Source organism: Phascolarctos cinereus, unplaced genomic scaffold, assembly GCF_003287225.1.
Source record: "Phascolarctos cinereus isolate Bilbo 61053 unplaced genomic scaffold, phaCin_HiC Scaffold_2;HRSCAF=192, whole genome shotgun sequence".
Taxonomy (NCBI): domain Eukaryota; kingdom Metazoa; phylum Chordata; class Mammalia; order Diprotodontia; family Phascolarctidae; genus Phascolarctos; species Phascolarctos cinereus.
Window position 1 is genome coordinate 273,328,185 of NW_027555625.1, and position 27,496 is coordinate 273,355,680.

Sequence of the window (27,496 nt, forward strand, 5' to 3'; positions counted from 1 at the left end):
GTTGTTTTTTCAGATAACACTTTCAGGGCATATTCTCAACCATGGTATTATTTAGTTACAGTGGATATTTAGAACTCAGGTGTTGACCTTTACAATTATTCTTATTAAATTTCATCTTTTAGAGTAGGATCACTGATTAGAACATTTTAATTAGTCAAATACATTTTTAAAAAATCCTTTGAGATGAAATCAATGGACTTGATTATAAAGAAAAAATGATTTTTTACAACATAAAGCAATGGCTTTAAAATTCAAAAAAAATAAACGGACTGAGGAAGTATTTGAAGTACTCAATAAATATCAGGCTTTTCAGATAAAGGCCTGACGTTCAAAATCTCTATGGAACTGATACCTCCTATCAGTCTAATATAATAATACATACTGCCCAATGGAACAATGATCAAAGGATATAAACAGGTAATCTATGAAAGAAGAAATATAAAGGGTTAATATTCACATGAAAAGATTTAAGCTTCCTAATAATTAGAAAAATACAAATCAAGACAACCTTAAGATGTCACCTTATATCCACAGGAATGGCAAAAATAATAAGTTCAGTGAGTTGACAGGGTGGGGAAATAAGGACTCAAATATATCATCGATGGAACTGCAGACTGGTGCAAACCTCTTGGGGAACATTATGACAATATGCAGAAAGAACGTTTTCTATTCTATCACGAGGACTCTATCCCCAAAACATCATTAAAAAGAAAAAAAGGACCTATCAAATACAAAAATATTCACAGATGCTCTAGCTATAATAGCAAAAAAAATCAGAAGTGGAGAATGACTAAATAAGTTACAGTATAGTCATGTAATAGAAGATCATTAAAAAGGATAAATATGAATATATAAGAAATAACCATATGAGGCGATACAGAGTTAAATCAGCAGAACAGAACTATATAAACACTAGCTACAACTACATACTTATTTTTAAAGTGTTGGAAAAGAAGAAAAGAAAGAAGGGAAACAGGGCCAACATTAGTAGAATTTCTTATAGGTATAGAAAGAGAAGCAAAACAAACATTTGCTTGTTAGTCGTTTGTTAATTCTTTTGGTTCTGCCTTGTTAGAGACCAGAGGATTTGGGTAAGATGTTGCCCATTGTTCACATGCTTTTTGGATTGTTTTTGTTGATTATTAAGTTTATGGTTTAATTTTTAAAAAAAAAGACTAGGACTATTGCTCTAGTTTGTCGAGATTGACTTAGCTCCCATTTCTCTCATGTAACATGTTACTAGTTCTTCTTATTTCTATAGCATTCCCCTAATCTATCAGTTATGTGACCTTGGGAAAGACCAGCTTGGTTCAGAAGGAAATAAGGTTGGTCTGGCTCATTCTTGATGAACCCATGCTCACTCTCAAGAGTAGTTCAGCTCGGTATTTATAACTGATTAGTAACTATTTCCATTTAAATTAAGTAATTCAACAAATCAAGTCTCATAACTTTTCAATCACTCCCTCTAAGTCCTCATTAGGACTCTCTGGCCATTCATTCTCAGTTGGTCAACTGTAATTCAGTTGCTGGCTGATGATCAGTGAGCCCATCAGTTGACCCATCAATCATCTAGGAAGTCAGCTGCCCAATGAAAAAGTTATTCAGATGACTAATCTTTAATCAATGGGCTAACCCAAGTCAGCATTTGAGAAGGCTGTCCAGTCCAGCTACTATGTTTGTATCCAAGTTTCTCAAAAGGACAACTTCCCCTGATCTAGGGTGCAGGCAAAGGGCCCTGAGGTTTAGTGACTGAAAAATGAAAACGAATTTCTCCAAGTAAAACCAGACAGGGAAATTCTGGAGGAATTGTGGGCTAAGGGAGATAGTTTCAAGCCCAGCAGATCCTCCCCTTATGTGCCCTGAGAAAATGCTGCGCTCTCTCAGATTTCCCAGAAATCTCTACATCCATGCCAGAGGACTGGCCTGTGCATCCCGGGCCTGTAAGGCAGCAAACAACTCTATACTTGGACACAATATTCTCTTCCTCTCTATTTTTCCTAGAATTTGTCTGTCTGGGAAGAATATTCTCATTCTCGATGAATAAGATGCAGGTGCACCCATGTTTTTTTACAGCCAATTCACTAAGAATTCCTTTCCATTTCTGATGGAGCCTGAAAGCAAAAGGAAGGGGGCAAGGGGGAAGGGAGGAGGGACAATGCAAACCTCAAAGAAAAACAGAGGGATGGTTCTTGGAAACTCTTGAATGGCTCTTCTCTCTGCTACCTCCTGGCAGGAAACTGGCCTTTCTGAAGGCTCTTTATGACATCTTCCTGAGTGTTTTAAGTCCTAGGATCATGGCTTTATAGCTGACCTCTTAAGAATCATGGAATTCAAACTTTGGTTTACAGATGAAGAAACTGGGACTCAGAAGTGACTTGCTCAAAGTCACACAGGCAGAAATTAGCCACATAGATCATAGATCTAGTCCTAGAAGTGACCTAAAAGGCTCTTTTCCAATCTTCTCACTTTATAAGTGAGGAAACTGAGACCCTTAGAGGTTAAATGACTTGCCTAAGCTCACATGAGTAGAAAGCATGAGATCCTGGACCTGAACCCAGATCATCTGACTCTAACTTCAGTGTTCTTTCCACTGTGGGAGATCTTGGTGCTTTAGTGTATGAAGAAACCTCTAGTCCCCTGCGTGCCCACCCCTCCTGCAACCTCAGACTCACCGGAATGATGGAGCTGGGACTTAGGAAAGGCATCCTCACAGAAGTATCTGTTCTGGCTTGGAATCTCTGAAAGAGTAAAGAAATTGGGCAAATGTCTCATGCTTACAGTGGTGAGCTGAGACACAGGGTGTGTTCTATTTCCAGTATGGATATGTCTCTCTCCTAAAGGTCTCCTCTGCTGCCATGTTTCAGTGTGGTGATACCCGGGAGTTTTCAAAGGCTATGCCAGTTCAGCAAAAGGTCTAGGAGGGCCTGATATACTGAAAGGGCTTCAAGTCAGGGCCTAGAGATTGATTGGGTGTCTGTGATCTAAGGACCAGCTTGGCTAAGCTTGGGGAGTCTCTCCACCAGAGGGTTGACTGCAGCAATTTATGAAGCCCTCTGCTAGGTCATAGAGGGGCTGTGATCTATGTGAGTGGCCATGGAAGAGAAGGGAGTATCTACATTGATAAAACCATGGGTTCTCCATGACTGGTAAGTAAATGACTTACCAAGTCTTAGGGAAAAGTGTCTGAGTGGACACCATCTGAGATAGGGGAAAAGAGTGAACTAACTGGAATGACAGAAAGCAAGAATGGTAAAGAATGCTGGGCTGGGAGTCAGAGAGCCTGAGTTTAGTTCTGACTGCCCAGTACCACTACCTATATGACCTTAAGGCAAGTCACTTAAACTTTCTGGCCCAAGTTTCTACTCTGGTAAAATGACAGAGTTAGATGAGACGGTTTCTGAAGTCCCTTCTAGTTCTCAATCTCTGAAACTCTAAAATAAGAGATGATAGACAAAGTCTGGAATAAAAGCAGAAACCAGGGGAACCCTGTCCCCCTGAAGGCAGGCTCCAAGTCAGAAGCTTGAGCCTGCTTAATGGAAATAGTTTGTAGCTCCTTTCTCTTCACTATGTGTTGTGATGTAGCGTCAGCGATGCTCCCTTAAATGTGCCTCTCCTGAAGAGTAATTAGCTATGAAGAATGTTCAGAGTATTTGAGGGAACTGAACTCCTGAGGCACAAGAGAGCTCCTTCTTCCATACTCATAGATAGGTAGGGTACCTGAGCAACACAATCATGAGAATTTATTAAACCTCTGTCTAGGAAAGACTTTGGGTATCATCTAATTAAAAAAAATAATAATGATTGCTAACATTTGTATATCACTTAGAAGTTTGCAAAGCACATGAATATTGCGTCATTTGATTCTTACAACTCTGGAAAGTACAGCTATTATTATCATCCCAACTTTACAGAAGAGGAAACTGAGGCACAAAGAGATGAAATGACTTGCTCAGGGTCACATACCTAGCACATATCTGAGACCAGATTTGAACTCATGTCCTTCTGACTCCAGGTGCAACACTCTATGCACTGCACCACCTATCTGTCTCTTGTCCAATCCTAACCTTCATTACCCAAAGTTATACAGATAATCAGTGGTAGAGCTGGGATTTGCACCCAGTTATCTTGCCTGACTTGAAATCTTGGGTTCTTTCCATTACACTGCCCTGCCTCCATTCATGTGGGGTTCCCTTCAGGGTGACATAGTGGATGATAGGGGAGTGGACCTGGGCGTGAAGAAGATCTAGACACCTATCAGCTGTGTGACCCTACACAAGCCTCAGTTTCCTCATCTGTAAAATGGGGACAATAATAATGTCTACCTTACGGTGTTGCTGTGAGAATCAAATGAGATCATGAATGCACAGTGCTCTGTGAACCGAGAGTGAACTGTAAATGTAAACTATTGTTATGATATTGTTGTCATTATTGTAATTTGGAATGCAAAATAGAGCTGTGGGGCCTCTCCAATCTGGGGGATTCAGGGTAAGGATCCCTTATGCCCCCTAGTAGTTAGTGAGCTACAAGCTATAAGAGGAGCCCACAGCACATGGCAGCCTAACAGAGCTCCTAAATATGGTCTGCACTACCAGGTAGAACTCTAGGACACAGCCATGTATCTCTCCTTTCCTCTTCCAAAACATAAAAGGCCTCCTGGAGAGATGGGATGGAATTTTTAGAGATAAGAATCTATTAATTTTTCTGGTTGACTGGATAAAAGCAAAATTTGGCACCTGATGAAACCAGGAATGGGTTGTAAGAAAACCAAACTGCTAATTAGGAAACCTGAGCTCCCCATTCCTGGCCCTGACTTACTATGGGAATTTGGGTAACTTACTTTAATCTCTTGGGACTCTGTTTCTTCAACTGTAAGATGGGAGATGGGGTATAAAGGATAGACTAAATGAACATTAAGGTACCTTCCAGCTCTGCCATTCTGTGTACTATGATGCATACCAGCTTTGGTGTTTTTGTTCTATGTTCTAAGGTCCTACCCAGCTCTGCTATTCTATCTTCTCATTGAAGGGCACTTCCAGGTGTGACTTTCTATGTTCTATAGTGTACGCCAGCCTAGCTCTGATATTTTACGTTCTATGTTCTAAGGTGCTCTTCCATCCTAGGTCATGTTCTAAGATCTTTGCCACCTCTGCCATTCTGCTTTCTGATCAAAGACCTCTTCTAAGTCTGTCATTTTCTACTCTTTTCCAAGGTCCTTTCCTTTCTAGTTCTGCCATTCTAGAGTACTTACCACTGTCTGTGCCCCAGACACTCAGGAGCATGGTCTCCAGGTGTAGGGGCAGGGTGTATTCCATGCAGACACAATGGATGAAGGTCCGCCATGTTGAGGGGCCATGGGTTCTCAGTTTGCCAAGGAGCAGGGAGACTTTCTGGGTGGGATCTGGGGCCTCGTCCACAGGAGTCAAGTCTATGTCAGGCAGGAAGAACTTGGCCTTCAAGGTCAGCCATTCAAAGTCCTTACTGAACACCCCCACGAGGTAGTGTTGCAGGCTTTCCCCACCATCCTGCAAGCTTAAGGAGTCCATCTGGATCTAGCACTAAGAGGACCAAAGAGTGATGGGTTAGCTGATGGAGGTGACAATACAACCTGAGCATGGAGAAAATCCTTGGCTTGGCTATAACTCTTCTTATTTACCACTTAGAAGAAGCAGGGTGGTAAAGTATGCCAAGAAAACCCCAGATGGGACCACAAAGAGTCAGACATGACTGAAATCTATAGAAGTATGAGCTACAATGATGATGATGATGATGCCTTGCCCAAGCTGACAACAGAGAGCAACAGAAGAGCCGAGATTTGAACCCAGGTCCTTTGACCACAAGTCCAGTGCTCTTAGGTTCAGCAATCAATTATTGATCCACTAAGTGCCCCATGCCAAGCACTGGGGGATAGAGGATGGGGAGGGCGAGGGGGATACACAAGGAAGAATAAACAGCATCTCTTGCCCTAAAAGAATGCACAGTCTAGTTGGAATGATCAGACTGACACATGTAAACAAGAGAGTACAACATTAAATGCTCCAGGCAAGGGAGCTGATAATCTGTGTTACAGGAGTTCAGATCAGGTGGAAGTCACTGTTGCTAAGGACGATATGGAGGACTTCCTGGAGGAAGTGGCCAGGGAGGTCACTTCTCTTTCTTATGATCAACTCTATTTCTAAAGTCTCTTTGTGGCTGGCCTAAGAATGGACAAGGGGATGGGGTGGGGGTGGGGTGGAGTGGGGTGGGAGACTGATTTGAAAATATTCTACCTGGTTTGTAGGATGAGAAGACTCATCATCAATGTTCTAAATGGCAACATGGAAGTTCTCAGGGGCATACAAGCCTGGATTCTAGTTCCTGAGTGGGTACCAGGACATGATGTTCTGAGAATCACTCCACTGTAGAGTGTCTGAAGGAGAGAGAGAGAGAGAGAGGAAACAGATTGGCTCACCCCAGAAGCCAGTGAACTGTAACAATCCCCCTGCCCTCTTCCTCGGTCTGTTTCCCAACAAGCTCCTCCCCAACCAGTCAGGTGGAAGTCATAGGTTGGTGGTTCTGGAGGCAGAGAGAAGTAAGGAAGAAGGGCTTTCCCAGTGGGACTCCACTCTTTCCCCCACCACACTTAGCATTGTGTCTGACACACAGAATGTCCTTAATAAATGCTTGTTAACTTTTTGATTACATTTAAATTAACTCATTTCAGGACATAAAATACTATGTGTTTAAGTAAATTCTTTTCAGTTCCTTCCTCAAAATTCCTATCAGGAGTTTTCTTTGTCCATTCTAATTCATCTTTTTTCATACAATTATAGTTAATATAAACTCCATTCTCCTAGTTCTGCTTCCCCCTCCCTTTACATTGTTTCATAAAGGCCTTTCCCAATCTTTTCCTCATACTTGCACATTTTAAGTGAACCCTGATTCATTTAACCATCTCCCTTTTTGCTTCCAGTTTTTTGTTTTTTGTCTTGTGCAAATTACATATGGTGCTAGGGAAATCTTCAGATAGCTCTAATTTGTTGTTTGTTTTGGATATGAGTTTTTACATTTGTCTAAGGGGTCTCTAGCTATGGGAATAAAACAGGGAGGAACATTTACATCCTGAGGAAGAGAAAAGAGCCGGGCCCCACCCCAACCCCCTTATCATCTGGGGATAACCTGTAGTTCTCTGCTATGGGCCCAACATCTTCCACTCAAAGGCCACATTCCTGGGTCCTCAGCTAACTTAAGCAAAGTGCTTCCTTCATCTTGTTCATGGCAACTCAATACAAAAAAATCAACTTCTAGGTGGCACAGTGGACAGAGTCTAGCCTCGAGTCAGAAAGATCTGAGTTAAAATCTGGATTCAGACACTTACTAGTTCTGTGATCTTGGACAACTCATTTAACTGCTGTTTGCCTCAGCTTCCTCATCTGTAAAATGGGGATAATAGCACCTACCTTCCAGGACTGAAGTGAGGATCAAATGAGTTAATAATTGTAAAGTGCTTAGCACAGGGCCTGGCACATAGTAGGAGCTATATAAATGTTGGTTATTATTCTTATTCTTATTAATAATAATAATCTCTGTAGTACAAGGGTGGTTTCTAACTACTTTTCTACCTCCTCCCCCACCAGGACGTACACAGGAAAACAGATAAAGGGGTGTTAAATGAATCATAAAGCTCTTTCTACTGCTCTTAATTATTTTGCTAAGCGTGAAGTTTAACAAATTGAGCTGTAGGAAGCTGTGCCACAAGCAGCCCCTGAAAGACTGAGCTCACCAGCTCTGTAGTCAGAACATAAGATCCGGTGGCTGAAGAGGGACACACTCCCAAAGGGCTGGGGAAATGGGGGGAGGGGTGCAGAATACGACAAAATCATGTCAGCATTAGGATGGGATATATTGCTAAAATTCCCAAGACTACAGACCCACAGGCAGTCATTCTGTATTTTTTTTTCTCACCTTGCACTCCTTTACTGGAGCCTCTGATAATGATGAAGGTCTATTTACCTTTCTTAGTTTTAAATACATATTTTGTCTTAGTCAATAAGGTTGATCACAGGTATTTGCTAATTTGGACTTATAGAGAATAAAGTTGGGAGAAGGCAGTTGAGAGAAAGCATGCCAAGAAAAGAGAGATAATTAAAATTGAGATGTTTTGGCAGAGTACAGAGTGGTGTCTCTGGTGGAGGGCTCAGAGCTACAAATAAATAAATAAATAATATCGATTATTTTATTATGGCTTTTCAGAGCAGATAATGTTTACTTATCTAGGCAATGAGTCAATAGTAGGATGGAGATGAATGAAAGAGGCTGAACAACCCTTCTCCCTACCTGACCCCTGCTTTGGATGTAAAACAATTTGCAAACCTTGAAATGCTATATGAATGTCAACAATTATTTATCTTTGTTACCTCAACTAAGATTGCTCATCTTTTTTGGGGGGAGGGGCTAGGCAATGGGGTTAAGTGACTTGCCCAGGGTCATACAGCTAGTAAGTGTCAAGTATCTGAAGCTGGATTTGAACTCAGGTCCTCCTGACTTCAGGGCCAGGGCTCCATCCACCGCGCCACCTAGCTGCCCCCTCATCTTTTTTCTTTTAATATGTATGTATATAGTTTACTTAGATTTCAGTGAAGCATTTGGTGAAGCTCATGCTATTCTTACAGAGAAGATGTGGGCTAAATTTGAGTTCAGTTAGATAGATCTGGAATTGGTTGAGGGGCTGGAGTCAGAGTAGTCATTAATGAGCTTTTACTTTGAGACTTGGAAGGAGTTGCTAGTGAAGTGTCTCAGGGACAGGTTTGGCTCTTAAATCAATGACTCAGATAAAGGCAGGGGTGTCAGGCTCATGAAATCCAAGATATACTGAGCTGGAAGAAACTGTTAACACATTGTGTGATATCTTCAAGATCTAAAACCACCTGAGGAGGCTAGAACACTGGGCTGAATTGAGTAATAAGCAACCTCATAAAGAAAAATGTGGTCTTATGCTTAGATTCATGGGATCGCCTCCACTAGAACAAGGCTGGGGAAGGCAGGCCAACAGAAGCTTCTCATGGGAACTGAGTGGTCTGCACTGGGAATAAGAGGCAGCATCTGTAGACCATCTATACTACAGTGACCTAGGACTGAATTAAAGAGGCTGAGCTTCCAGGAATGATCATGACCACAAGCATTTCTACAGCACTATAAGGTTTACAAAGCCCTTTACAAATCTTAGCTTATTTGATCATCCCAACAAGGCTATGAGGGAGGTGCTATTCTTATTCCCATTTTACAGATGAGTTCAATGAGGCAGACAGAGGTTGAATGACTTTCCCAGGGTCACACAGCTTGTGAGTGTCAGAGGCTGGATCTGAATCCAGGTCTTCCTGATTCTAGGCCCAGGATTCTGTCTACTGTCTAGCTGACCCTAACAGTCATGGCTCTGTGTCAAGCCACATCAATTCTGGGCACCACATCTCAGGAAGGATAAGCTGGAAAGGCTTCAGAGGAAGGCAATCTGCATGGTGAAGAGTCTGGGGCTCATCTGAGTGACGTTTGGTTGAAGGCCCTGGGAATACTTAGCCTGGAGAAGAAGAGACTGGGGGTGCAGCAGCTGCCTTCAAGTATGGGAAGGGCTGTCCTGTGGAGGAGGAACCAGATTCCTGCTGGTCCACAGTGAGCTGAGCAAGACCAGAGGGGACAAAGGGGGATGTGTCCTGCCTGGGTGTCAGGAGAGAGATCCTTGCAATTAGAGTTGTCCAAAAGTAGAATGCGCTGCCTTGGAGGTAGTGGGTTCCCCATCACTGGAGGTATTCAAGCAAAGTTGGGACCCTGGGTCTTGGTGAGCCTGCAATGTCAGAGTTTCTGGTCTCTTGCTCCATTCGCTGGGGCTTTGAAGTTTAGAGGAGGAGGACAGAGCTTGTGTCCTTCTAGCTGAGAAAGAGTAGAGTTTGCACTCAAGCTCAGAAAACTATTTTCTGCTTCGTGTCTTTGAATATTTGTCATATTGGGCAGACAGGAGCCAAGATTGTTCATCCTAATACACTAACTAACAACTGGGCTTCTGAAGAACAGCTTCTCAGAGGATGCCAAAGGAATTTGGAAAGGAGGGAGAGGAGGGAGAGAAATGAAGGACATTGCCTTGGATTGGCACTAGGTATGGGGCAAAGCTCTTACTCTCCCTAAATTTTTTTGTGACCGTAGAGAGTTTGTTGACTGTTGGGTTAAGTGGTGGGGAAGAAATTCCCGAATCATGCTGTGAAAAGAGCATTGGAGATCTGGGTCCTAGTCCAGGCTCTGCCAATAACTTACTGGGGATCTCTGAAGGTTATTGTCCTTCTCTGGGCTAATACTACCCACTCTGCCACCTCTGAGCCAGCTCTAATGATCAAATGAGATATTAGATGTAAAAGCTCTTTAAAGAATACAAGGCTCTGAGAGTTGTGGTATAATGGATAAGGATAGTTCTTCAGTGTCTGTAAGGTCCTACCTCTGACATATACTAGTTGTGCAACCCTGGCCAATCACTTAACCATACCATGTCCCAAACTCCCTAACAGGAACAGCTGCTGATCTGCATTTGTAAGGAAAATTTCCTCACTGGGAGTTCCCTGGAACAATGAAGTCACAAGTTAGATTGTCCCCCCCCCCACAAAAAAAAAAAAACTACAAGGCTTTGTGCACTCATATGTTGACCTTGAAGGTTGGAGTGGAAGGGAAATTCTCATGTCATCTCCATGATTTTGTGAAAAAAGAACCAAATTGAGAATGGAGAAATGAGGGCCAGTTTTGTTACATATGAGGTGAGCACAGATGAGTGCTACTGTTTGTATGAGGGGTCTCAGTACCTGCTGGGTTATCCCCTAGTCCTCCCTCCAAAGTCATGGGTTATATGACCTTAAGTAAGAATGGAGAATTAGGAGGAAGAAGCACCAAGGTGTCAAGAGAAAGCAGTGGGTGAGTCATCTGGTGCCTCTCCCCTCCAACAGCTGCCAAGGCTGATGAAAAAATGTATACGTGTTGAAAGAATGGAGTAATGAGGGGCTAAGAAGTCTCGGGACCACTGGATCAAAGACTCAGAGCTAGAAGGGAACTTAGAAGCTTTCCAGTCCAACACCCTCATTCCACAGATAAGGAAACTGAGGATCACAAAGGCAGAGAGGTACTAAATGGAGGGCTAGGACAGGAACCCAAGTCCTCAGCTTCCCCAACACTCTTTCTACAGTACCACAACACGGCAGACTCTCAGGTGGACAGACTAAGACAGCAGTAAGAAATAAGATACAGAAGGGAAGTATCCTACCACCTCAGCCGGGCAATTGGAAGCACCCCCTCATGATTGATCAGAACTCAATAAAAGTCCCATCAGACTGCTTCCTGATCCCCAAATTCTTATCCGGAAAGAATCCTTTAGAAGACTATTAGTTGACACATATAGAAGTCTTTAAAGTTTGCAAAGTGTTTTACAAATGATATCTCATTTGAGTCATTACGGTGTTGTTTAGTCACTTCCAGTCGAGTAATTATAGAAATGGCAGTTACTGTCTGGAAATGTCTGAGTCAAGATTCTCCTCCACTGAGAAACCCATTTGGTATGGAGGAAGCACGGTCAGCTAGTCAGTCATTTAATTAGTACCTATTAATTCCTATTATGTGCTGGGCAATGTGCTAAGTTTGGGGGATACAAAGAAAGGCAGAAAAAAATCCAACCCCAGCTCAGTCACTGTACTGAAGGAGTTCCCAAGATAAACCGAGAGTAGTCTCACAGGGAGGGCACTAAGGCTTCTTCCAGAAGGCGGGTCTTTAGCTGAGACTTACGGGCAGCTAGAGAAGCCTGGAGGTACAGCTGAGAAGGGAGAAAGTTCCAGGCAAGGGAAACGGCCATGTTTCAAATGCCCAGAGTTGAGAGACACAAGCGTCATGTGTGAGGAACAGCAAAGAAGTCAGTGTCTCAAGAATGCAGCGTATATGGAGGGAAGGAAGATAGAAGAAGACTGGAGATGTAGGGAGGGGTCAGGTCATGAAGATTAGGGAAGCCAATAGAGGATTTTATGTTTGATCCTGGCGATAAGAGGGAACCAAGGCAATCTGTTGAGGAGAAGAGTAATATGGCCTAGGGATGGGGAAACTGTGGCCTCAAGGCCACCTGGGGCTCTTCAGGTCAAGTGCGGCCCTTTGACTGAATCCAAACTTCACAGATGGCTATCACCCAGATTATATAGCAAGTTAGTGGCAAAACAAAGAACCCAGAATACTGTCAATCTAATGAACATTTATTACATTGTCTACAATGGGCAGGGCACTATACTGCACACTAGAGATAAAATGAGGAAAAGAAACAGTCCATGTCCTCTCAAAGAGCTGACATTTTCCTGGAGAGATATAAATGTACATAGATAAGCAAATGCAAAGTAAATCAAAATAATTTCTATTGGGAGGAGGGGGCAGAGTGGGAGAGCACTAACTAAATCAAGCATTAGTAACTGCCCTTTGCAGGGGGTGGTAGCTGGACTGACCCTTGAAGGGACTGAGTGATTCTTAGAGGCAAATGAGGAGGGGCAGTGTTCCAGGCTTGGGGGATGATATTTGCAAAGGCAAAGAAATAAGATATGGAATGCTATGGATTGGGTACAACATGGAGGCCAAATGGTGGGAATCTAGAGTGCACGGCAGGGAATGATGGGAATTCAGTTTAGAAAGATGGTCTGTAGTCAGATAGTAATGGGCTTGCCTGGAGCTTTTTTGAGCTGGGCAGTGACAGGCCAGACCTGTGCTTTAAGTATATTAATCAGCAGCAGTGAGGTAGATGGTTTGGAGAGGAAGAGACAAGGCAGAAAGACCAATTCAAAGGCTCTTGGAATGCTCCGCGTGATGGAGACTCGAACTAGGATGGTGGCCATGTGAATGGAGCGAAGAGGACAGGTTGAGAGATGTGGAGGAAAATGCAACAAAACTTGGCAACTGATCAAATATGGGGAATGAGTGAGTGTAAAGTGCTAAGGATGATGCTGAAGCTGTGGACCTGAGTGACTAGAAGCCAGCTTGCTATACCATGCTGCCTCTCACGAATGAATATTGATTTTCTTAAAAGTAAAATCTGGCAAAAATATTACTGCAATATACACATACATATTATATATATACATGTACAGACAGTTCTAGCTTTACATAAATGGACCATTGAGCAGACCTCTACATAGAGCTCTACATGGGGAAGGGAGGGAGGGAGGCAGAAAGGTGCTGTGAGCCCATGGAGGGAGAGGGCCAGCATACCCAGAGAGAAAAACAGATCAGGAAGAGGTAGGGGAGGTGGGGCAACCATGTTGGGGCCTGACCGAACAGAGAGGAAAAAGGTGGGGCAGACACATGGGAGCCAGACACTAACACAGACAGCACAGAAGAAGTCACACTCAGATCAGGAACTGACATGCAGTATCCAAAGCTGGACAGACCACCAACATGCAGGATAGACATGTGGGCAGATTGGTGGAGCAAGGCAAAGGCCTCCTCACTCAGAGGCTCCTGAGGTCACAAGTCAAGCCCCTGATACGGTAGTGGTAGTGGTGACAGTCTTTCCCACCTGTCTGTTCTTCTGCTTTCACTTGGAGGGTTTTGGGGTTATTTTTAGTTTGTGTGTGTGTGGTGGCGGGGGGCCTCCCACCATGAGGGAGTTGGGGGGAGAGAGAGAGGAAGAGAGAGAGAGAGAGAGAGAGAGAGAGAGAGAGAGAGAGAGAGAGAGAGAGAGAGAGAGAGAGAGAGAGAGAGAGAGAATATGTTTAGATTATTGGGAATTAACTCTTCTGTCAGAAGTAAGCTCTTTGTGGGCAGGGACTATTATTACACTTTTGTTTTTGTATTCCCAGAACTTAGCATAGTGCCTATGCACATAGTAGATGCTTAATGTTAATTGATTGAGTGATACAAGAGAGTTCAACAATAGGAAAATAAACATAGTCATATTAAAAACATACAAAATCACATAGTTATATCAACAGATAAAGAAAAAGTCCTTGACAAAGTATTACACTCACTTATGCTATAACCCCCTACAAAGTATGGGCAGAGAAAAGGATTTTTTGTTTGTTTTATTTTTATAAATTTTAAAATTTTAAACTTGAATATAAAATAAGAAAAAGGAAACAAACTTAAATGCAAAATGAGAAAAGAAAAAAAAATAGCCATGTGTACAGCAGTATATAAGAAAGTACTCAAAATATAAAGAAATAAATTCCCATTTCAAGAAATCCTATATAATAAGTACTACAAATTGTGTTCAGAGCTGTCCATCTTTTTTTTACTTCCTTGTAGGTTTAATTTTGTTATCTGCTCTGCACTTTTTACTTTGTTCCTTTTTTCCCCTTTTCCTCCCCCTTCTACCAAGAAGGCTACAATTAAGTGTAGAGACATATATGTGTGAATCTCTCTATATATGTGTGTGTATATATATATATATATACATATATATATATATATATATATACTATATATATACACATATATACATATACTTACATGTACATAGACATCTATAATCATACACATATATACACATATACATTCATGTGCATCAATGTAAGACCGTACTATACTTGTTTGTGTTCTGTATCTCTGAAGGTGGACAAGAGCTTCTTTCATAAGTTCAAGTCTTTCCACATTTTTCTAAATCCACCAACTCATCATTTCCTACACCACAACAATATTCCAACCTTAAACTGTCTAGTTATTTTAAATAGTCTAAGACAATATTGATTAATATGGCTGACATATAATGTAGTTTCTCTGTTTTTCTCTTTTAATTAAATCTATTTTAGCTTTAACTTTGTCTGAGATTATGATTACTCCCTTGCTTTTTTTCCCTAATAAATTCTACTCCTAATCTTTATTTTGTGTTTGTATGTATCTCTTATTTCCTATCCCTCCTGACTCCTCTACTTTACTTCTACCTTCTACCTTGCCCTCCTATTTAAAAAAAAATATTTTATTTTTAGGCAATTGGGGCTAAGTGACTTGCCCAGAATCACACAGCTAGTAAGTGCTATGTTTCTGAGGCCAAATGTGAACTCGGGTCCTCCTGACTCCAGGGCTAGTGCTATATGCACTGTGCCACCTAGCTGCCCCCTGCCCTCCTATTACTTAACCTACCCCCCCCGCAAGGATCCTTCCCTTATCTTCCCATTTCCATTAATCTAAACACTCTTCTATAGTCCCTATCTTATTCCCTTACTTTCCTCTTTAAAAATCCCTCTCTTATCCTCTCCCCCTCTCCCTATCCCTTTAGCCTTTTATTTCTTTCTGAATTTAGAAGACTTTTATGCCTTCTAGATATATATGTATTGTTCCCTTTTTAACCCATTCTACCAGCCCTCCTCCCCCATCTAATTCCTCTGTGTCAGCTCTTCCCCTCACACCTCATTTGTATAATTACTCTTTTAATCTCTTTTCCTAAACAGTTTTACTTTTTAGAATCATATCATACTCAGGTCTGCCCCAATCTTTCTTTTGAACTACCTAATTACTAATAACAATCTTAGATATATGTTTTGCATTTCCTCATATAAAAAGTAAACAGTCTATCTTTATTGAATCCTATGTAATTAGAAGCCTTTTTTTTTTTAAAGTCTGTGTCCTTGTAATGGAATACTATTGTGCTATAAGAAATGATGAACAGGCAGACTTCAGATAAACCTGGAAAGACTTGTATGGTCTGATGCTGAGTGAAGTGAGCAGAACCAGGAGAATGTTGTACACAATAATAGCCACACTGAGTGATGATTGACTTTGATAGAATTAACCCCTCTCAGCAACACAAGGATCTAAGACATCTCCAAAAGCTTCATGATGGAAAATGCTATCCATATCCAAAGAAAGAACTATGGAGTTTGAATGCAGATTGAAGTATACTATTTGCTATTTTTTTCTTCTGTTGTGTTTTGTTTCCTCTTTCTGGTGGTTCCTCCTATTAGCTCTAATTCTTACTTACAACATCACTAATGCGAAAATATGTTTAATAGGGATGTATATGTATAACCTATATTAGATTGCATGCCATCTTGGGGAGGGAGGGAGGGAGGAAGAGAGGGGGAGAAAGATTTAAAACTCAAAAGCTTATGGAGGTGATTGTTGATAAATTAAAATAAATTAATAAAAAAAGTACAGAAAAAGATAAACAAACATGAAACCATTAAAAAAAAATAAGGCATGTGTCTTGCAGATCTGGCATATGTGCATACCTCATCAGTTTACTTGGTTGATTCAGCCTTTCTATACGGAAGAAGCTGAGAGGAGTCTATTGATTGGCTGAATAACTAAAACTGTTAGAGTCATCAAAAAAGCCCAACTTAGTTTCTATCATCTCTTTGCTTCATTTACTCCATAAATGAATGAGCTGTGTGACTCTCTCATGGCATTTGCTGAGACACTGTGGTAAGGGGAAAGTCCTTAGGGCCTTCTTCCCCTCTGAGGTCATATGACTCTAAGAAATAGGTCTCCATTCCTGCCTTCTTCATTTGTTCTAGGTATAAGGGATGGGCACCTCACAAGCTAGGGAATTTGAGAGGTTATTGTGAGTTTACTCTGGCATCCTGGTGCTTCAGGCTAAGTGTTACAAGTCAGCCTACAAGTGATGGCCTGAGCAACAAAGAATGACCTTCTGGATCCAGTAGCAATAACAACTTTGGAAATGAGCTTGGTGGAATCCATTCTGTGTAGGACTTGAGCTAAATTTTGAAAATACTTCCCCCAGAGACCATAGTAGTAGAGTGGAAAATATGTCTTGGAGGTATTGGGGGAAATGACTGTACATTTATTTATGCTATATCTCTAAAGTAAATATCACTTTGTAAAAACTACCTATTGTTAAGTAACTAAATGGAACCAAGACGCTAGAAACTGGCCCCCTAACAATGGGAGAAACAGAGCAACTAGGGGCTTAAGCTAATGGCAGTGGAGAAGAAACACCCCAAACCCTCAGGATTACCTGTTGGAATCCAGAGGGGCAAGGTAACAAGCTTGTCTCTGAGAAAGAGGACAAAGCATAAACATGTTATATGGGATTAAAAAGCATAAATTTAAGCCAAAAGTGAACATTCTATACACTGGAAGCTTTCCCAATAAATACGGGAATAAAGTAAGGATACTCACTGTCACTATTGTTATTTGGAAAGCCATAGTTCTAGACATACCACCAATAGCAATAAGACGGGAGAAAGAAACTAATTGTATAAAGAAATACAAAGAGGAAGTAAAACCATCCCTATTTGTCCATGACAAGATTTTCTTACAAAATCCAAGAGAATTAGCAAAGAAACTGAGGGAAAGAGTAGGTTTAGCAAAGTAGCAGAATATAAATAATACCTTCCCCCAACTTACAGGATTTCTACGTAGTAATTTTTTAAATGCAGGTGGAAATAACTGAAGAGGAAGTCACATTAAAAAACAACTACAAAATGGACAAAATATCTGGGAAATCACTCTACCAAGGTACACTCAAAACCTGCAACAGACACAAATACAAAACATTCTTTAAAGAAATAAAGAACAACTTAAATAATAGTGCTCATGGCTGGGTTACACAAATTTAATAAAAATGACAATACTTCCTAAGCTAATTTACATATACCAATCAAATTACAAAGAGGATGCTTTACAAAACAAGGCAAAATAAAAATGAAATTCATTTGGAGGGATAAAATATCTAGAACATTAAGGGAAATAATCAAAAAGTAAGAAAATTATTTAACAATGGGGGTATTCAATCAAAAAAGTTTGGAAACTTTTGCCCTGGAGGGATAAGTCTCTTTTCTCTGATCCTTTCCCAATAAGGCAAATCTTTTCCTGATGTGGGAAACAGACAAGGGAAAGACCTGCCCTTTTGTTGTGTCTTTCTTTCATTGCCCCACTATAGACATCTTCTCCCCAAAGGTACACCCTCTGTTTCTGCTCTGGTTGCTGTAGGCATCCATTCAATTACCTGGTTGAGGATCCTCTCAGAGATAAACTCCTCCATGTGTAAAGAGGTCTGAACCCTTCAAAATATTTTCTCTTTGATTAGGTCATTATAATGAATTGATGAAAATTGGGCAGGTCTTATCATTCTCCTTATACAAATGGGGAATTGAAGCTCTGAAGGGGGCATTGACTTATCTAAGGTCATCTAGAGTATTTGTGACAAAACTTGGACTGGGATGCAGGCCTCTTGTCTCCTAGTCTCATGCTGTCTCCATGAGACCATACTGTGGTACCCTTTAACCTAAGTTTCAACAGAAAGGAAGGGAGTGAGGGATCCTAGGAGAGTCTAGCGAGGCTGGTTAAGAAGAAATCAATTCAATACAATTCACCTCAATTCAATACTGTGTGCAAGGCATTGTGCCAGTCCCAGGTAATGCAAACCCAAACTTGCCCCTGCCCTCAGCAAACTCATATTCTACTGGAGGGTGATGCAACATATATACAAGTAAACACAATAAATTACAAAGTGGCTTGTGTGGCTGCTTTTTCATCTATAAAATGAGAAGGTTGAACCAGAGAATATCTGAGGGGCCCTTCCAGTTCTAAGTGGGTAATCCTATGATCCGAGGAAGGCTGTACTTTGATAGAAGTTAAAGCTTCCAGCCTTAGACACTTAGTAGCTATGTGACCTTGGGCAAGTCGCTTAACCCTGTTTGTCTCAGTTTCCTCATCTGTAAAAATGAACTGGAGAAGGAAATGGCAAACTACACTGATATCTTTGCCAAGAAAACGGGGTCCCAGAGAGTTGGACATAACTGAAATGACTCAACAGCAACAATTAAGGCTACTCCTGGGTGAAGGTTGGGAGGTAGCACGTTCCAGAGTCCTCTCCTCTCCCCACCCAAAGGGCTGAGCCCTAGAATTGTCCTCCAATCTATTCCCTCCCCCACCTTTAGAGTTTCCCCGCTCACCCAAGAAGCTGTTCCTCAAGAGCGCAGCTTGTGATTAGCTTAGCAGTCGAAGGAGGGACTGGACGAACCAAAAATAAATATCGAGCATTTCCCAGCCCCTTCACACACAGAGACAAATGCAGCACCACAGAATACCACAGCTGGAAGCATGGTCATCTAGTCCAACATCTTCATTTACAGAGGAAGAAACTGAGACACAGAGAAGGAAAGTGATTTTTCCAAGGTCAGATGTGAGTGAACAACAAATGCTGGACTAGAACTGACGTTCAAGTCTATCTCTTTAGGGAGATTAAGTTATTTACTTTAAATTCTCAGTTCCTCCCAAGAATATTTTTCAAAGCTTCCTCTTCTGTTCTACTTCTATCTACCAATGCCAGAATCACTTTGTGAAGGGGTCTTTCCTTGTGTGGGTCTCTGTGCCCTACCTGAGCTATTGGGGTTACGGGTTATGGGGTCATCTAATCTGTTCCTAAGCTGTGAAATAGGACAGTGTTTGGTTTATCCCAAATGCCTTTAGGACTGTAACTGAACTTCTCTCCCTTACCTCTTTTATCTCCCACAATGGTGCAATACTTTCTTCCTCCGAAGACCTGAAGAGGAGATAAAGTGAGTGCCAACTCTAGGGAACTCCCAGCCCAGGACAGTGATGATGACAGTGGTGACCTAGCAGAGGGACCTCCTCAATGGGCCCTCCTCAATGGGCCCTCTTCATGGTGGGGGATGGGAGCAGCTGTGGCATGAACCCCCATTGCTCAGCTGTGTGGCCTCTGACTCAAGGGACCATGGTGCTCTGTCCCAATCTTACGCTCCAGCCTTCTTCTCTGGAGATAATTCAGGCTTCTGGGTCTCTTCTTTTATAAGATTTCAATCCATCAGCTTTTTAAAATTGTGATTTTAACCAACACCAAATAAAGTGAGCATTTCTATATACATGGTATCTCAGAAGAGAATTGTACATGAAACTAATACACAAAGCTTGCTTTTCTTTTTAAGCATATATAAATTCAATATACCACTTTCAAAGAGATCAGCTTTCTTCATACCAGTGGTGTCTCTGCCCAAATCCTAGAATTCCAACTGAATTCTCCCCTAGGGCCATCATCTTAGGTATACCTACTCCCCTTAAAGAACCAACATTTCTCATTCTAATCATAACTTGAAGTACTTAAAGGTGCAGCCGTGGCTTCCCAAGGTTCCACTGGAAGTGGCCAGCCCTGGGGCAGCAGCCAATTAAATGGCTCTCACTGGTCACCAACAGCACCCCACCCTTCCACAATGGCGTAATATAGTAAATAATGGCAGCTTATGTTCACAAGATCCCTTATGAAGCCTTTCTCACATTTCTGATCTTTTGCTTCTGGCATTATAATGTAGCCCTCTTTCCTATGGTCCCCAGACCTCATGAAAGAAAAAACCCCAATAATAACAATGAAAGCTTATTCAATTATTTTGCCCTAGCTCCCCAAGTGTGGACACTCACCTTGGAAAATTTCAGATAAAATTCACAGAAGCCCCTGAGGCTGTGGCAAGTAGGACATCTTAGGCAAAGGGAAAGGAAGTAGAAGACAGAAGATGGAAGAGGGGGACCTAAAGCCAATGTGCCAATAAATGAGGTCCAGTGGAGCCTTAGCAGGTAAACATGGGCATTGGAGCCCTGCCAGCCATGATTAAATGAGAACTTTTGATGGCTTCCTCAGAACCCGGAAATAGCTTCAGAAAAACACAAGGGGCCCCTTCACCTTAGTAACTTCGCAACCCAGTACCAACTGTGCCCTCTCCCCACCACACTTTTCCCAGCAAGAAATGCAAACCCTACAGGTGAGTTGGCTTTGATAGGTCTTTCTCGCCTTGATGTAATGGGTACTCACTCTCGGAAGGCACGCCACCAAGAAGGCACATCACACTCACCAAATGGTGAGCTGGAGCTGAGAGTAAACAGAGTCTTTCTCACCTGGGCCTCCAAACAGTCAGCCTACCAAGTGCCCTCCAAATGCTCTGAGCTCTCATTACCCACACCCTCACCTTTTTCTAAGCCCAGGCCGCATTGGCTTTCTTAGGGACATGCTGACTTAGCCAAACTGAAAGTAAAACTGCTGGAAATCCCCTTGTTTATTAGCAGAAGGCATGAGAGAGAGGCTTCCAGGCGAAGAATCAGTATTTTCGCTCAGTCAGGAATCTTCAACGAGATCTCAAATATCGAGGGACCAATGTGGCCTTAAGCCAGAAGGCTAGCCCCTAAGTGAACCAGGGGAATCCTAAAGAATCCTGAAGGTAAGATTAGTGACCTCAAAGCCCAGAACCATGGAGAAACATTCTGGGAATTTAATTCCCACGGTGGGGAGAAAGTGTCAGCCAGTCATTTGGAAACACAGAACCTGCTTCTCATTCCACAGAGACTGTTGATCAGATGAATGGGCCTTAAAATTTCCCAAATTCTCACTTCCTACAACAACCAAAACTAGACAATTTCCATCCTTGTTCCTGAGAGTTGGGGGAGCTCAGGAGGTGTAGATGTAAGTCAGATTAAGAGAGAAGAGATCTACTAGTTTTTAGTCCCAGATCTGCCACTATCTGTCTAGCTGGGTGACTTTGGATGAATGAGCTCCTCTTCTCTGGAAGTCTTAGTTTCTCCATCAGTTAAATAAGAGGAGATGAGCACTTATTCAACGTTTGGGGAATGACCAAACATACAAAACTAATAGAATGCCATTTTTACCATAAGAAAAAAAACCCCTGAAGAATGTAAAGAAATATAGTGAGTTATACATAATGGAGAAAGCAGAATCCAGACAACGATATTGAAACTGACTACAGCAATATGAAAAAATAACAGTAGCAACAAAATTCTAAAAAAATACATAGAAATAAAAGAGATCAGAAAGGGACATGGATGCAAACAGAATAGTTTTGCAATTATTTTGTAATCACTTAAAACTTTATTTGAATGTTTTTGCTGACACTATATATACTTTCGAGAAAAAAATTTTTAAATAAGGAAGATTGTATTAGATTGGCTCTTTGGTTCCTTCTAGCTCTGACATTCTAAGATTGTGTATTTACCAGCATTGACTTTTCAATGGAGCCAATAATGCATTGTCCTCTGACTAAAAAGACCCACGAGCATCAGAAGATGTGGATTATTTTCCCAGCTGCCATGATTCGCTATATCACCTTGAGCAGATCACCTTTTTGAGCCTCAGTTTGCTCATTTATTAGAGATAATAATTCGCATTCTACTACTCCCACAAGGGTGTTATAGAAATAAAGGAAACTGAGATTTGTGTAAGGCTTTGAACAATTTAAAAGTGCTAAATGAGTCCTAAGTATTCACAACCATTTTAGTTATTTTGGCAAAGGGGATCATGGAATCATAGATTTAGAGCTAGAAAGGATTTTAGTGATCATCTCCAGGGGTTCTTAAACCTTTTTTTGCATGTCGTGGACTCTTTTGGTGAGTCTAGCAAACCCTATGGATCCTTTCCAGAACAAAATTTTTAAATGGATAAAACAGATAGAATTATAAAGGAAACCAATTATAATAAAATATAGTTAAGTATGTATGTATGCATATATGTACATATATATGTGTGTGTGTATATATATATATATATGTATTTGAGATTGGGTTTCCCTATCTTGCTCAGGCTAGAAGAGAAGCAGCCATCTTCTGCACAATCCCACTGCTGATCAGCAAGGAAATTTTGACCCACTCTGTTTTTGTTTGCTACTTGGGCCAATAGATCCCTCCTTAGGCAGATTGGTGGGTGCCACTCTCCCAGGGCTCACCATATTGGTGCTGACTTAGTGAGGAAACCTGATCAACTTTAGCTCTGCTGTAGCTCAGAACTCAAGAACTGAAATGCCACCATGCCCAGCCAAAATATTTTTATTTTATTTTTTCCTTTTTAAAAAAAATCCATTTTTTTTCAGTTCCAGATTCTCTTTCTCCCTTAACCTCTCTCCCACACACTGAGAAGGCAAAAAAGACAAAACCTACTACAAATATGAAATCATGCAAAACAAATTTCTGAATTAGCTATGTTCTGGGGTGGGGGTAGGGAGTAAGAAACAAGAATAAGAAAAGAAGAGAAAAAAGTGTGCTTCAATCTATACTCTGAATTTATCAGTTGTCTATCTGGAAGTGGACAACATTTTTCATTATGAGTCCTTTGGAACTATGGTGTTGATTACTGTGTTAATTAGAGTTATTAAGTCTTTCATAGTTAATTATTTTTTACCACATTGCTGTTATTACGTAACAATAATTTTCCTGGTTCTGCTCACTTTACCTCGCATCAGTTCATATATGTCTTCTCAGGTCTTTCTGAAACCATCATTTCTGAAACGTTCATCATTTCTTATAGCACAATAGGACCTCATCATATTCATATACAATAACTTATTCAACCATTCTTCTATTGATGTAGAAGTCCTCAGTTTCCAATTCTTTGCAACAACAAAAAGAGCTGCTATAAATATTTTGGTATGTACAGGTCCCTTCCTCTTTCTTTGATCTCTTTGAGGTACAGAAACAGTATTTCTGAATCAAAGGATATGCACAGCTTAATTAGTATTTAGGTATAGTTCCAAATTGTCTTCCAGAATGGCGTTATTAGTTCACAGCTCTACCACAATGCATTAGTGTACCTATATTTCTATAGTCCTAAAACATTTTTTAAAACAAGTTCACAAAGTCCAGGTTGAGAGCCCCTAATTCTAGTTCAATTTCCTCAGTCTGATGCTGAGGAAATGGAGGCAGAACACGTGTAAATGATTTGCCCCAAAACATATAGGTAGAAAGAATCAAAATCAGCACTGGACCCCACATCCTCTGACTTCAAACTCAGTGTGTTTTTCCTATCACACTACTCTAGGTCCCTATGACGAGGAGATAGGAACAGAATCATGCATATTTGATGGCCATCATCTTGGGCCCTAGAGATCTTCCTTGGTGTTTTGACACCAAATCAGAAAGTGTCATGTCCAAATACTTCTCAAAACATTAGGAAATTTCTATCATTGCAACATGGAGAAAGTTCACTTAAATTGGTAAAGACTCAGAAAACAAAACTGAGTGAATTCATGAAGTAACAGGAAAAAAACCAAACCACAGTCTAGATAGATTTACAAGTGAATCTGATCAAATGAATTGGATCAAAAGAGTGACTATTACTAATGCTACACAAATTATTCTCAAAAATTGAGAAAGAAAACATGCCACCAAACTAGTTTTATGAGACAAATATAGTCTAATGACAAAACCAAAGTAAAAACAAAGAGAACCATAGACTAATATTAAGGCAAAAAATTAAACAAAATCCTAACAATAAGTTTATTAACAACAAAAATGATGTTCCATGAACTAGTTGAATTTACATCAGGGATGCCAGGATAGTTTAGCCTAAGGAAAATAATTCCTATAATTAATTATATTAAAAACAAAAAGGCTTAAACCAAATGGTTATATCAAAAAATGTAGAAAATGCCTTTGACAAAACACAAAATTCATTTGTGATAAAAAAAAAAATCCACTACACACTATAGGCATAGCAAGGTATTTTTTTTAACATATCAAGTCCATTTCTAAACTCTAATTTGTAATGGGAAAACACTAGAAGCTTTCTCCTACTCTGCCTTGTTAAAAATAGTTCTGGAAATGCTAGTATAGCAATAAAATGAGAAAAAGAAATTAAAGGCATAAACACTGGAAAGAAGGAGATGAAATATCTCTATTTGCTTACAAATCAACATTATTTTCTATTGGTTTAAAAACTGTAGAAAAACAGATCAGGGGAATAGACTAACTCCAAGGTTAGAAATCTTCACAGAATCAAATAAGAAACTGATTGTGACAGGTAATAGCTTTAGTAAAGTAGCAAGATATAAAATAGATCCAGAAAATCATTAGCATTTCTACATGGCAATAAAACAGGGGCTCTTAATGTAGGGGCTCATGAACTTAAAAACTTTTATTTGATAACTGTATTTTGATATGATTAGTTTACTTGGCAATCTTACGTATTTTATTTGTGCATTTAAGGACATTCTGAGAAGGGGTTCATAGGCTTCACTAGACTGCCAAAGAGGTCCGTGACACAAGAAAAAGTTAAAAACCCCTGCCATGAAAATAACTACAAAATGTATAAAATACCATGGAGTCAGTCTATCAAGACAGTTATCATAAGTATAGTTGCTAGCATTTATACAACAGTTTACAAATATTGTCTCATTTTTCCTTATTATTATGATTTCCTATTATTAACAACCTAATTATCTATTATTATTTCCATTTGATAGATGAGGAAAGTGAGGCTGAGAGAGGTTAAATAACTTGCCCAGGGTCGCATAGCTAACAAGTGGTGTGAAGGCATATTTGAACTCTGATCTTCCTGATGCCAAGTCCAAAAAACTGATGCAATTTAATGGCGTGAATGTAGCTATAATAACTCTAAAATAAAATGAGATGTTGGAACGTCTGAATCTATGGTACGTAATATTATTAAACATGCAAGCAAAAAAAGGCAAAACTGTACCAGGTTGTATGTGTGTGTGTGTGTGTTTGCAAAAAGCACAAGAAATAGAATTATATTGCAATAATAGAAATACAGCATTTTTAGCTGTGTACATGAAAGATTGCAATCCAAAATATTTTTTTCTCTAAACATAGCAGCCACTTAGACAAAAGCTTTCAAGGTTAGTTAAGACAATGAAAGAAAATGGAAGTGAGTAGTAAAGAAACTTTTACTGCAAGCATTTATTGATTTGATCATTTTTAAAATCAGGTTAAGTTGTATAATGTTAAAATTAGCAGGAGAAGAGGCCATTGTAGATGAGGACCTGGCAGCTAAATTTTGCTGCTCAGTCATTTTTCAATCGTATCCAATTCTTTGTGACCCAATTTGGGGCTTTCTTGGCAAAGAAAACTTGCCATTTCCTTCTCTAGCTCATTTTACAGATAAGGAAACTGAAGCAAACATGGTTAAATGACTTACCCAGGTCACACAGCTGGCAAAGTGTCCGAGGCCAAATTTGAACTCAGGAAGACAAGTCTTCCTGACTCCAGGCCCAGCATTCTATCCACTGCACCACCTAACAGCTAAGTACTGTATCCTGATGTTTTGAAGAAAATAATCGAAGAAGGTAAATACAGTAATCAACAAATTTTTAATGTGCATGAAACAGGTTTATTCTGGAAAAGGCTTTCTAGAGCTTATATTTCTAAGAAAATACTCCACCTGGATTTAAAACGTCTAAGGTTCACCTAACACTTTTGTTGGGAAGTGATGCAGAAGGGAATTTTACACGAAAACCAATACATTTTTATTGGTCTTGAAGTCTTCAGGCTCTGAGAGACTACAGTCACTGATCATTTCCAGGTCTTTGGTACTCAAATAAGAAAGCAGGGTGGTGAAAACTATTTTTGAAGACTGGTTTTAGATAATGTCACAGGTCATCCAACTACATTTTGTGAGAATGTGAGCATGCAAATTCACTGAGATGTATAAAGATATATATAAAGCTCTTTGCACTTACTAGCATTTGCATGAAAGTAAAAAGAAAGAGAAGACAGTTCAGTCTACACAATAAAAATATTTTTAAAAACAACAATAACATTTTCATCATACGGTCAGTGTAGGTTTATCTTTAGGCATGATATTAAGTAATTTTTTTTGTTTTTAAATTCTACTTTCTTTAACTGCACTGTTACTTTGTAATAAGTGAGTCAAAAATACATTTCCTCATCATTTGCTATTGTTACATTAATAAAAAGATTAAAAAGTATTTAAAATTATTCATTTCATAATTCCATTGGACTAGAACTAATGATCATATTTTACACATAATAATGCATGAATTTGAATAATACAACCACTTCAAGGAATTCATTATTTGCACTAATCAGGACCTAGGCTGTGTATACACAAACTATTCATAATAGCACTTTTTGTGGTAGCAAAAAACTGGAAATAAAATTGACACTCACTGATTGGGGAATGGCTAAGTAAAATGGGGTGCTGTTTTTTTTAAGAAGCGAGGAATATGAAGAATTCAGGAAGACTTACATGAAATGATACTAGGTGAAATAAGCAGAACCAGGAAAACTATATGCATGACTACAACAATGTAAATAGAAAGGACAAAAAGATGAAACTGGACACTAATTACAGTCTTTTGCAAAGGTGGGAAATGATGGGCATAGTATTCGCATTTATCATCAGACAGTTATGTGTTTGGATGATTTTGCTAAATGCCTTTTTTTTCTTTTTACATTTTTGTTACAAAGTATAGCTCTATAGGTAGGCAAGGGGGCTAGGACATATTTGGAAATGAAAATATAAAAAAGGTATTAGTAAAAATAAGATAAACTTTTTTTTACATGGAGGCAGAGTATCAGGGAATGACAAGATTTGGGGGAAGAAAAGGGGAAACCAGAAAAAGTAAACTGGGAGCAAAAATTTAAAAATCAACTTCCAAAGGGCATTCTAAGATGTCAGCACACATTCAACCTCCATCACCCTTTCCCTACCCCAGACATGGTGCTGGACAAAGGATTCAAATCCAAAACAACGACCCAAGATCCTTCCAGGTGCTCCATCATTCAAGATAGAGTC

The 27,496-nt window shown here is 40.1% G+C and overlaps 1 protein-coding gene across 1 annotated transcript in view; it reads right to left on the reverse strand.

Annotated features, from left to right (window-relative positions):
- The window catches only part of NLRC5 (NLR family CARD domain containing 5), a 98,419-nt gene that overhangs the window by 64,441 nt on the left and 6,482 nt on the right, over nt 1-27,496 (reverse strand). Inside the window, 3 exon segments of the mRNA XM_078150060.1 lie at nt 2,673-2,738; nt 5,249-5,555; nt 6,267-6,406. Coding sequence (XP_078006186.1) covers nt 2,673-2,738; nt 5,249-5,543 — 361 coding nt within the window. The 5' untranslated portion in view covers nt 5,544-5,555; nt 6,267-6,406.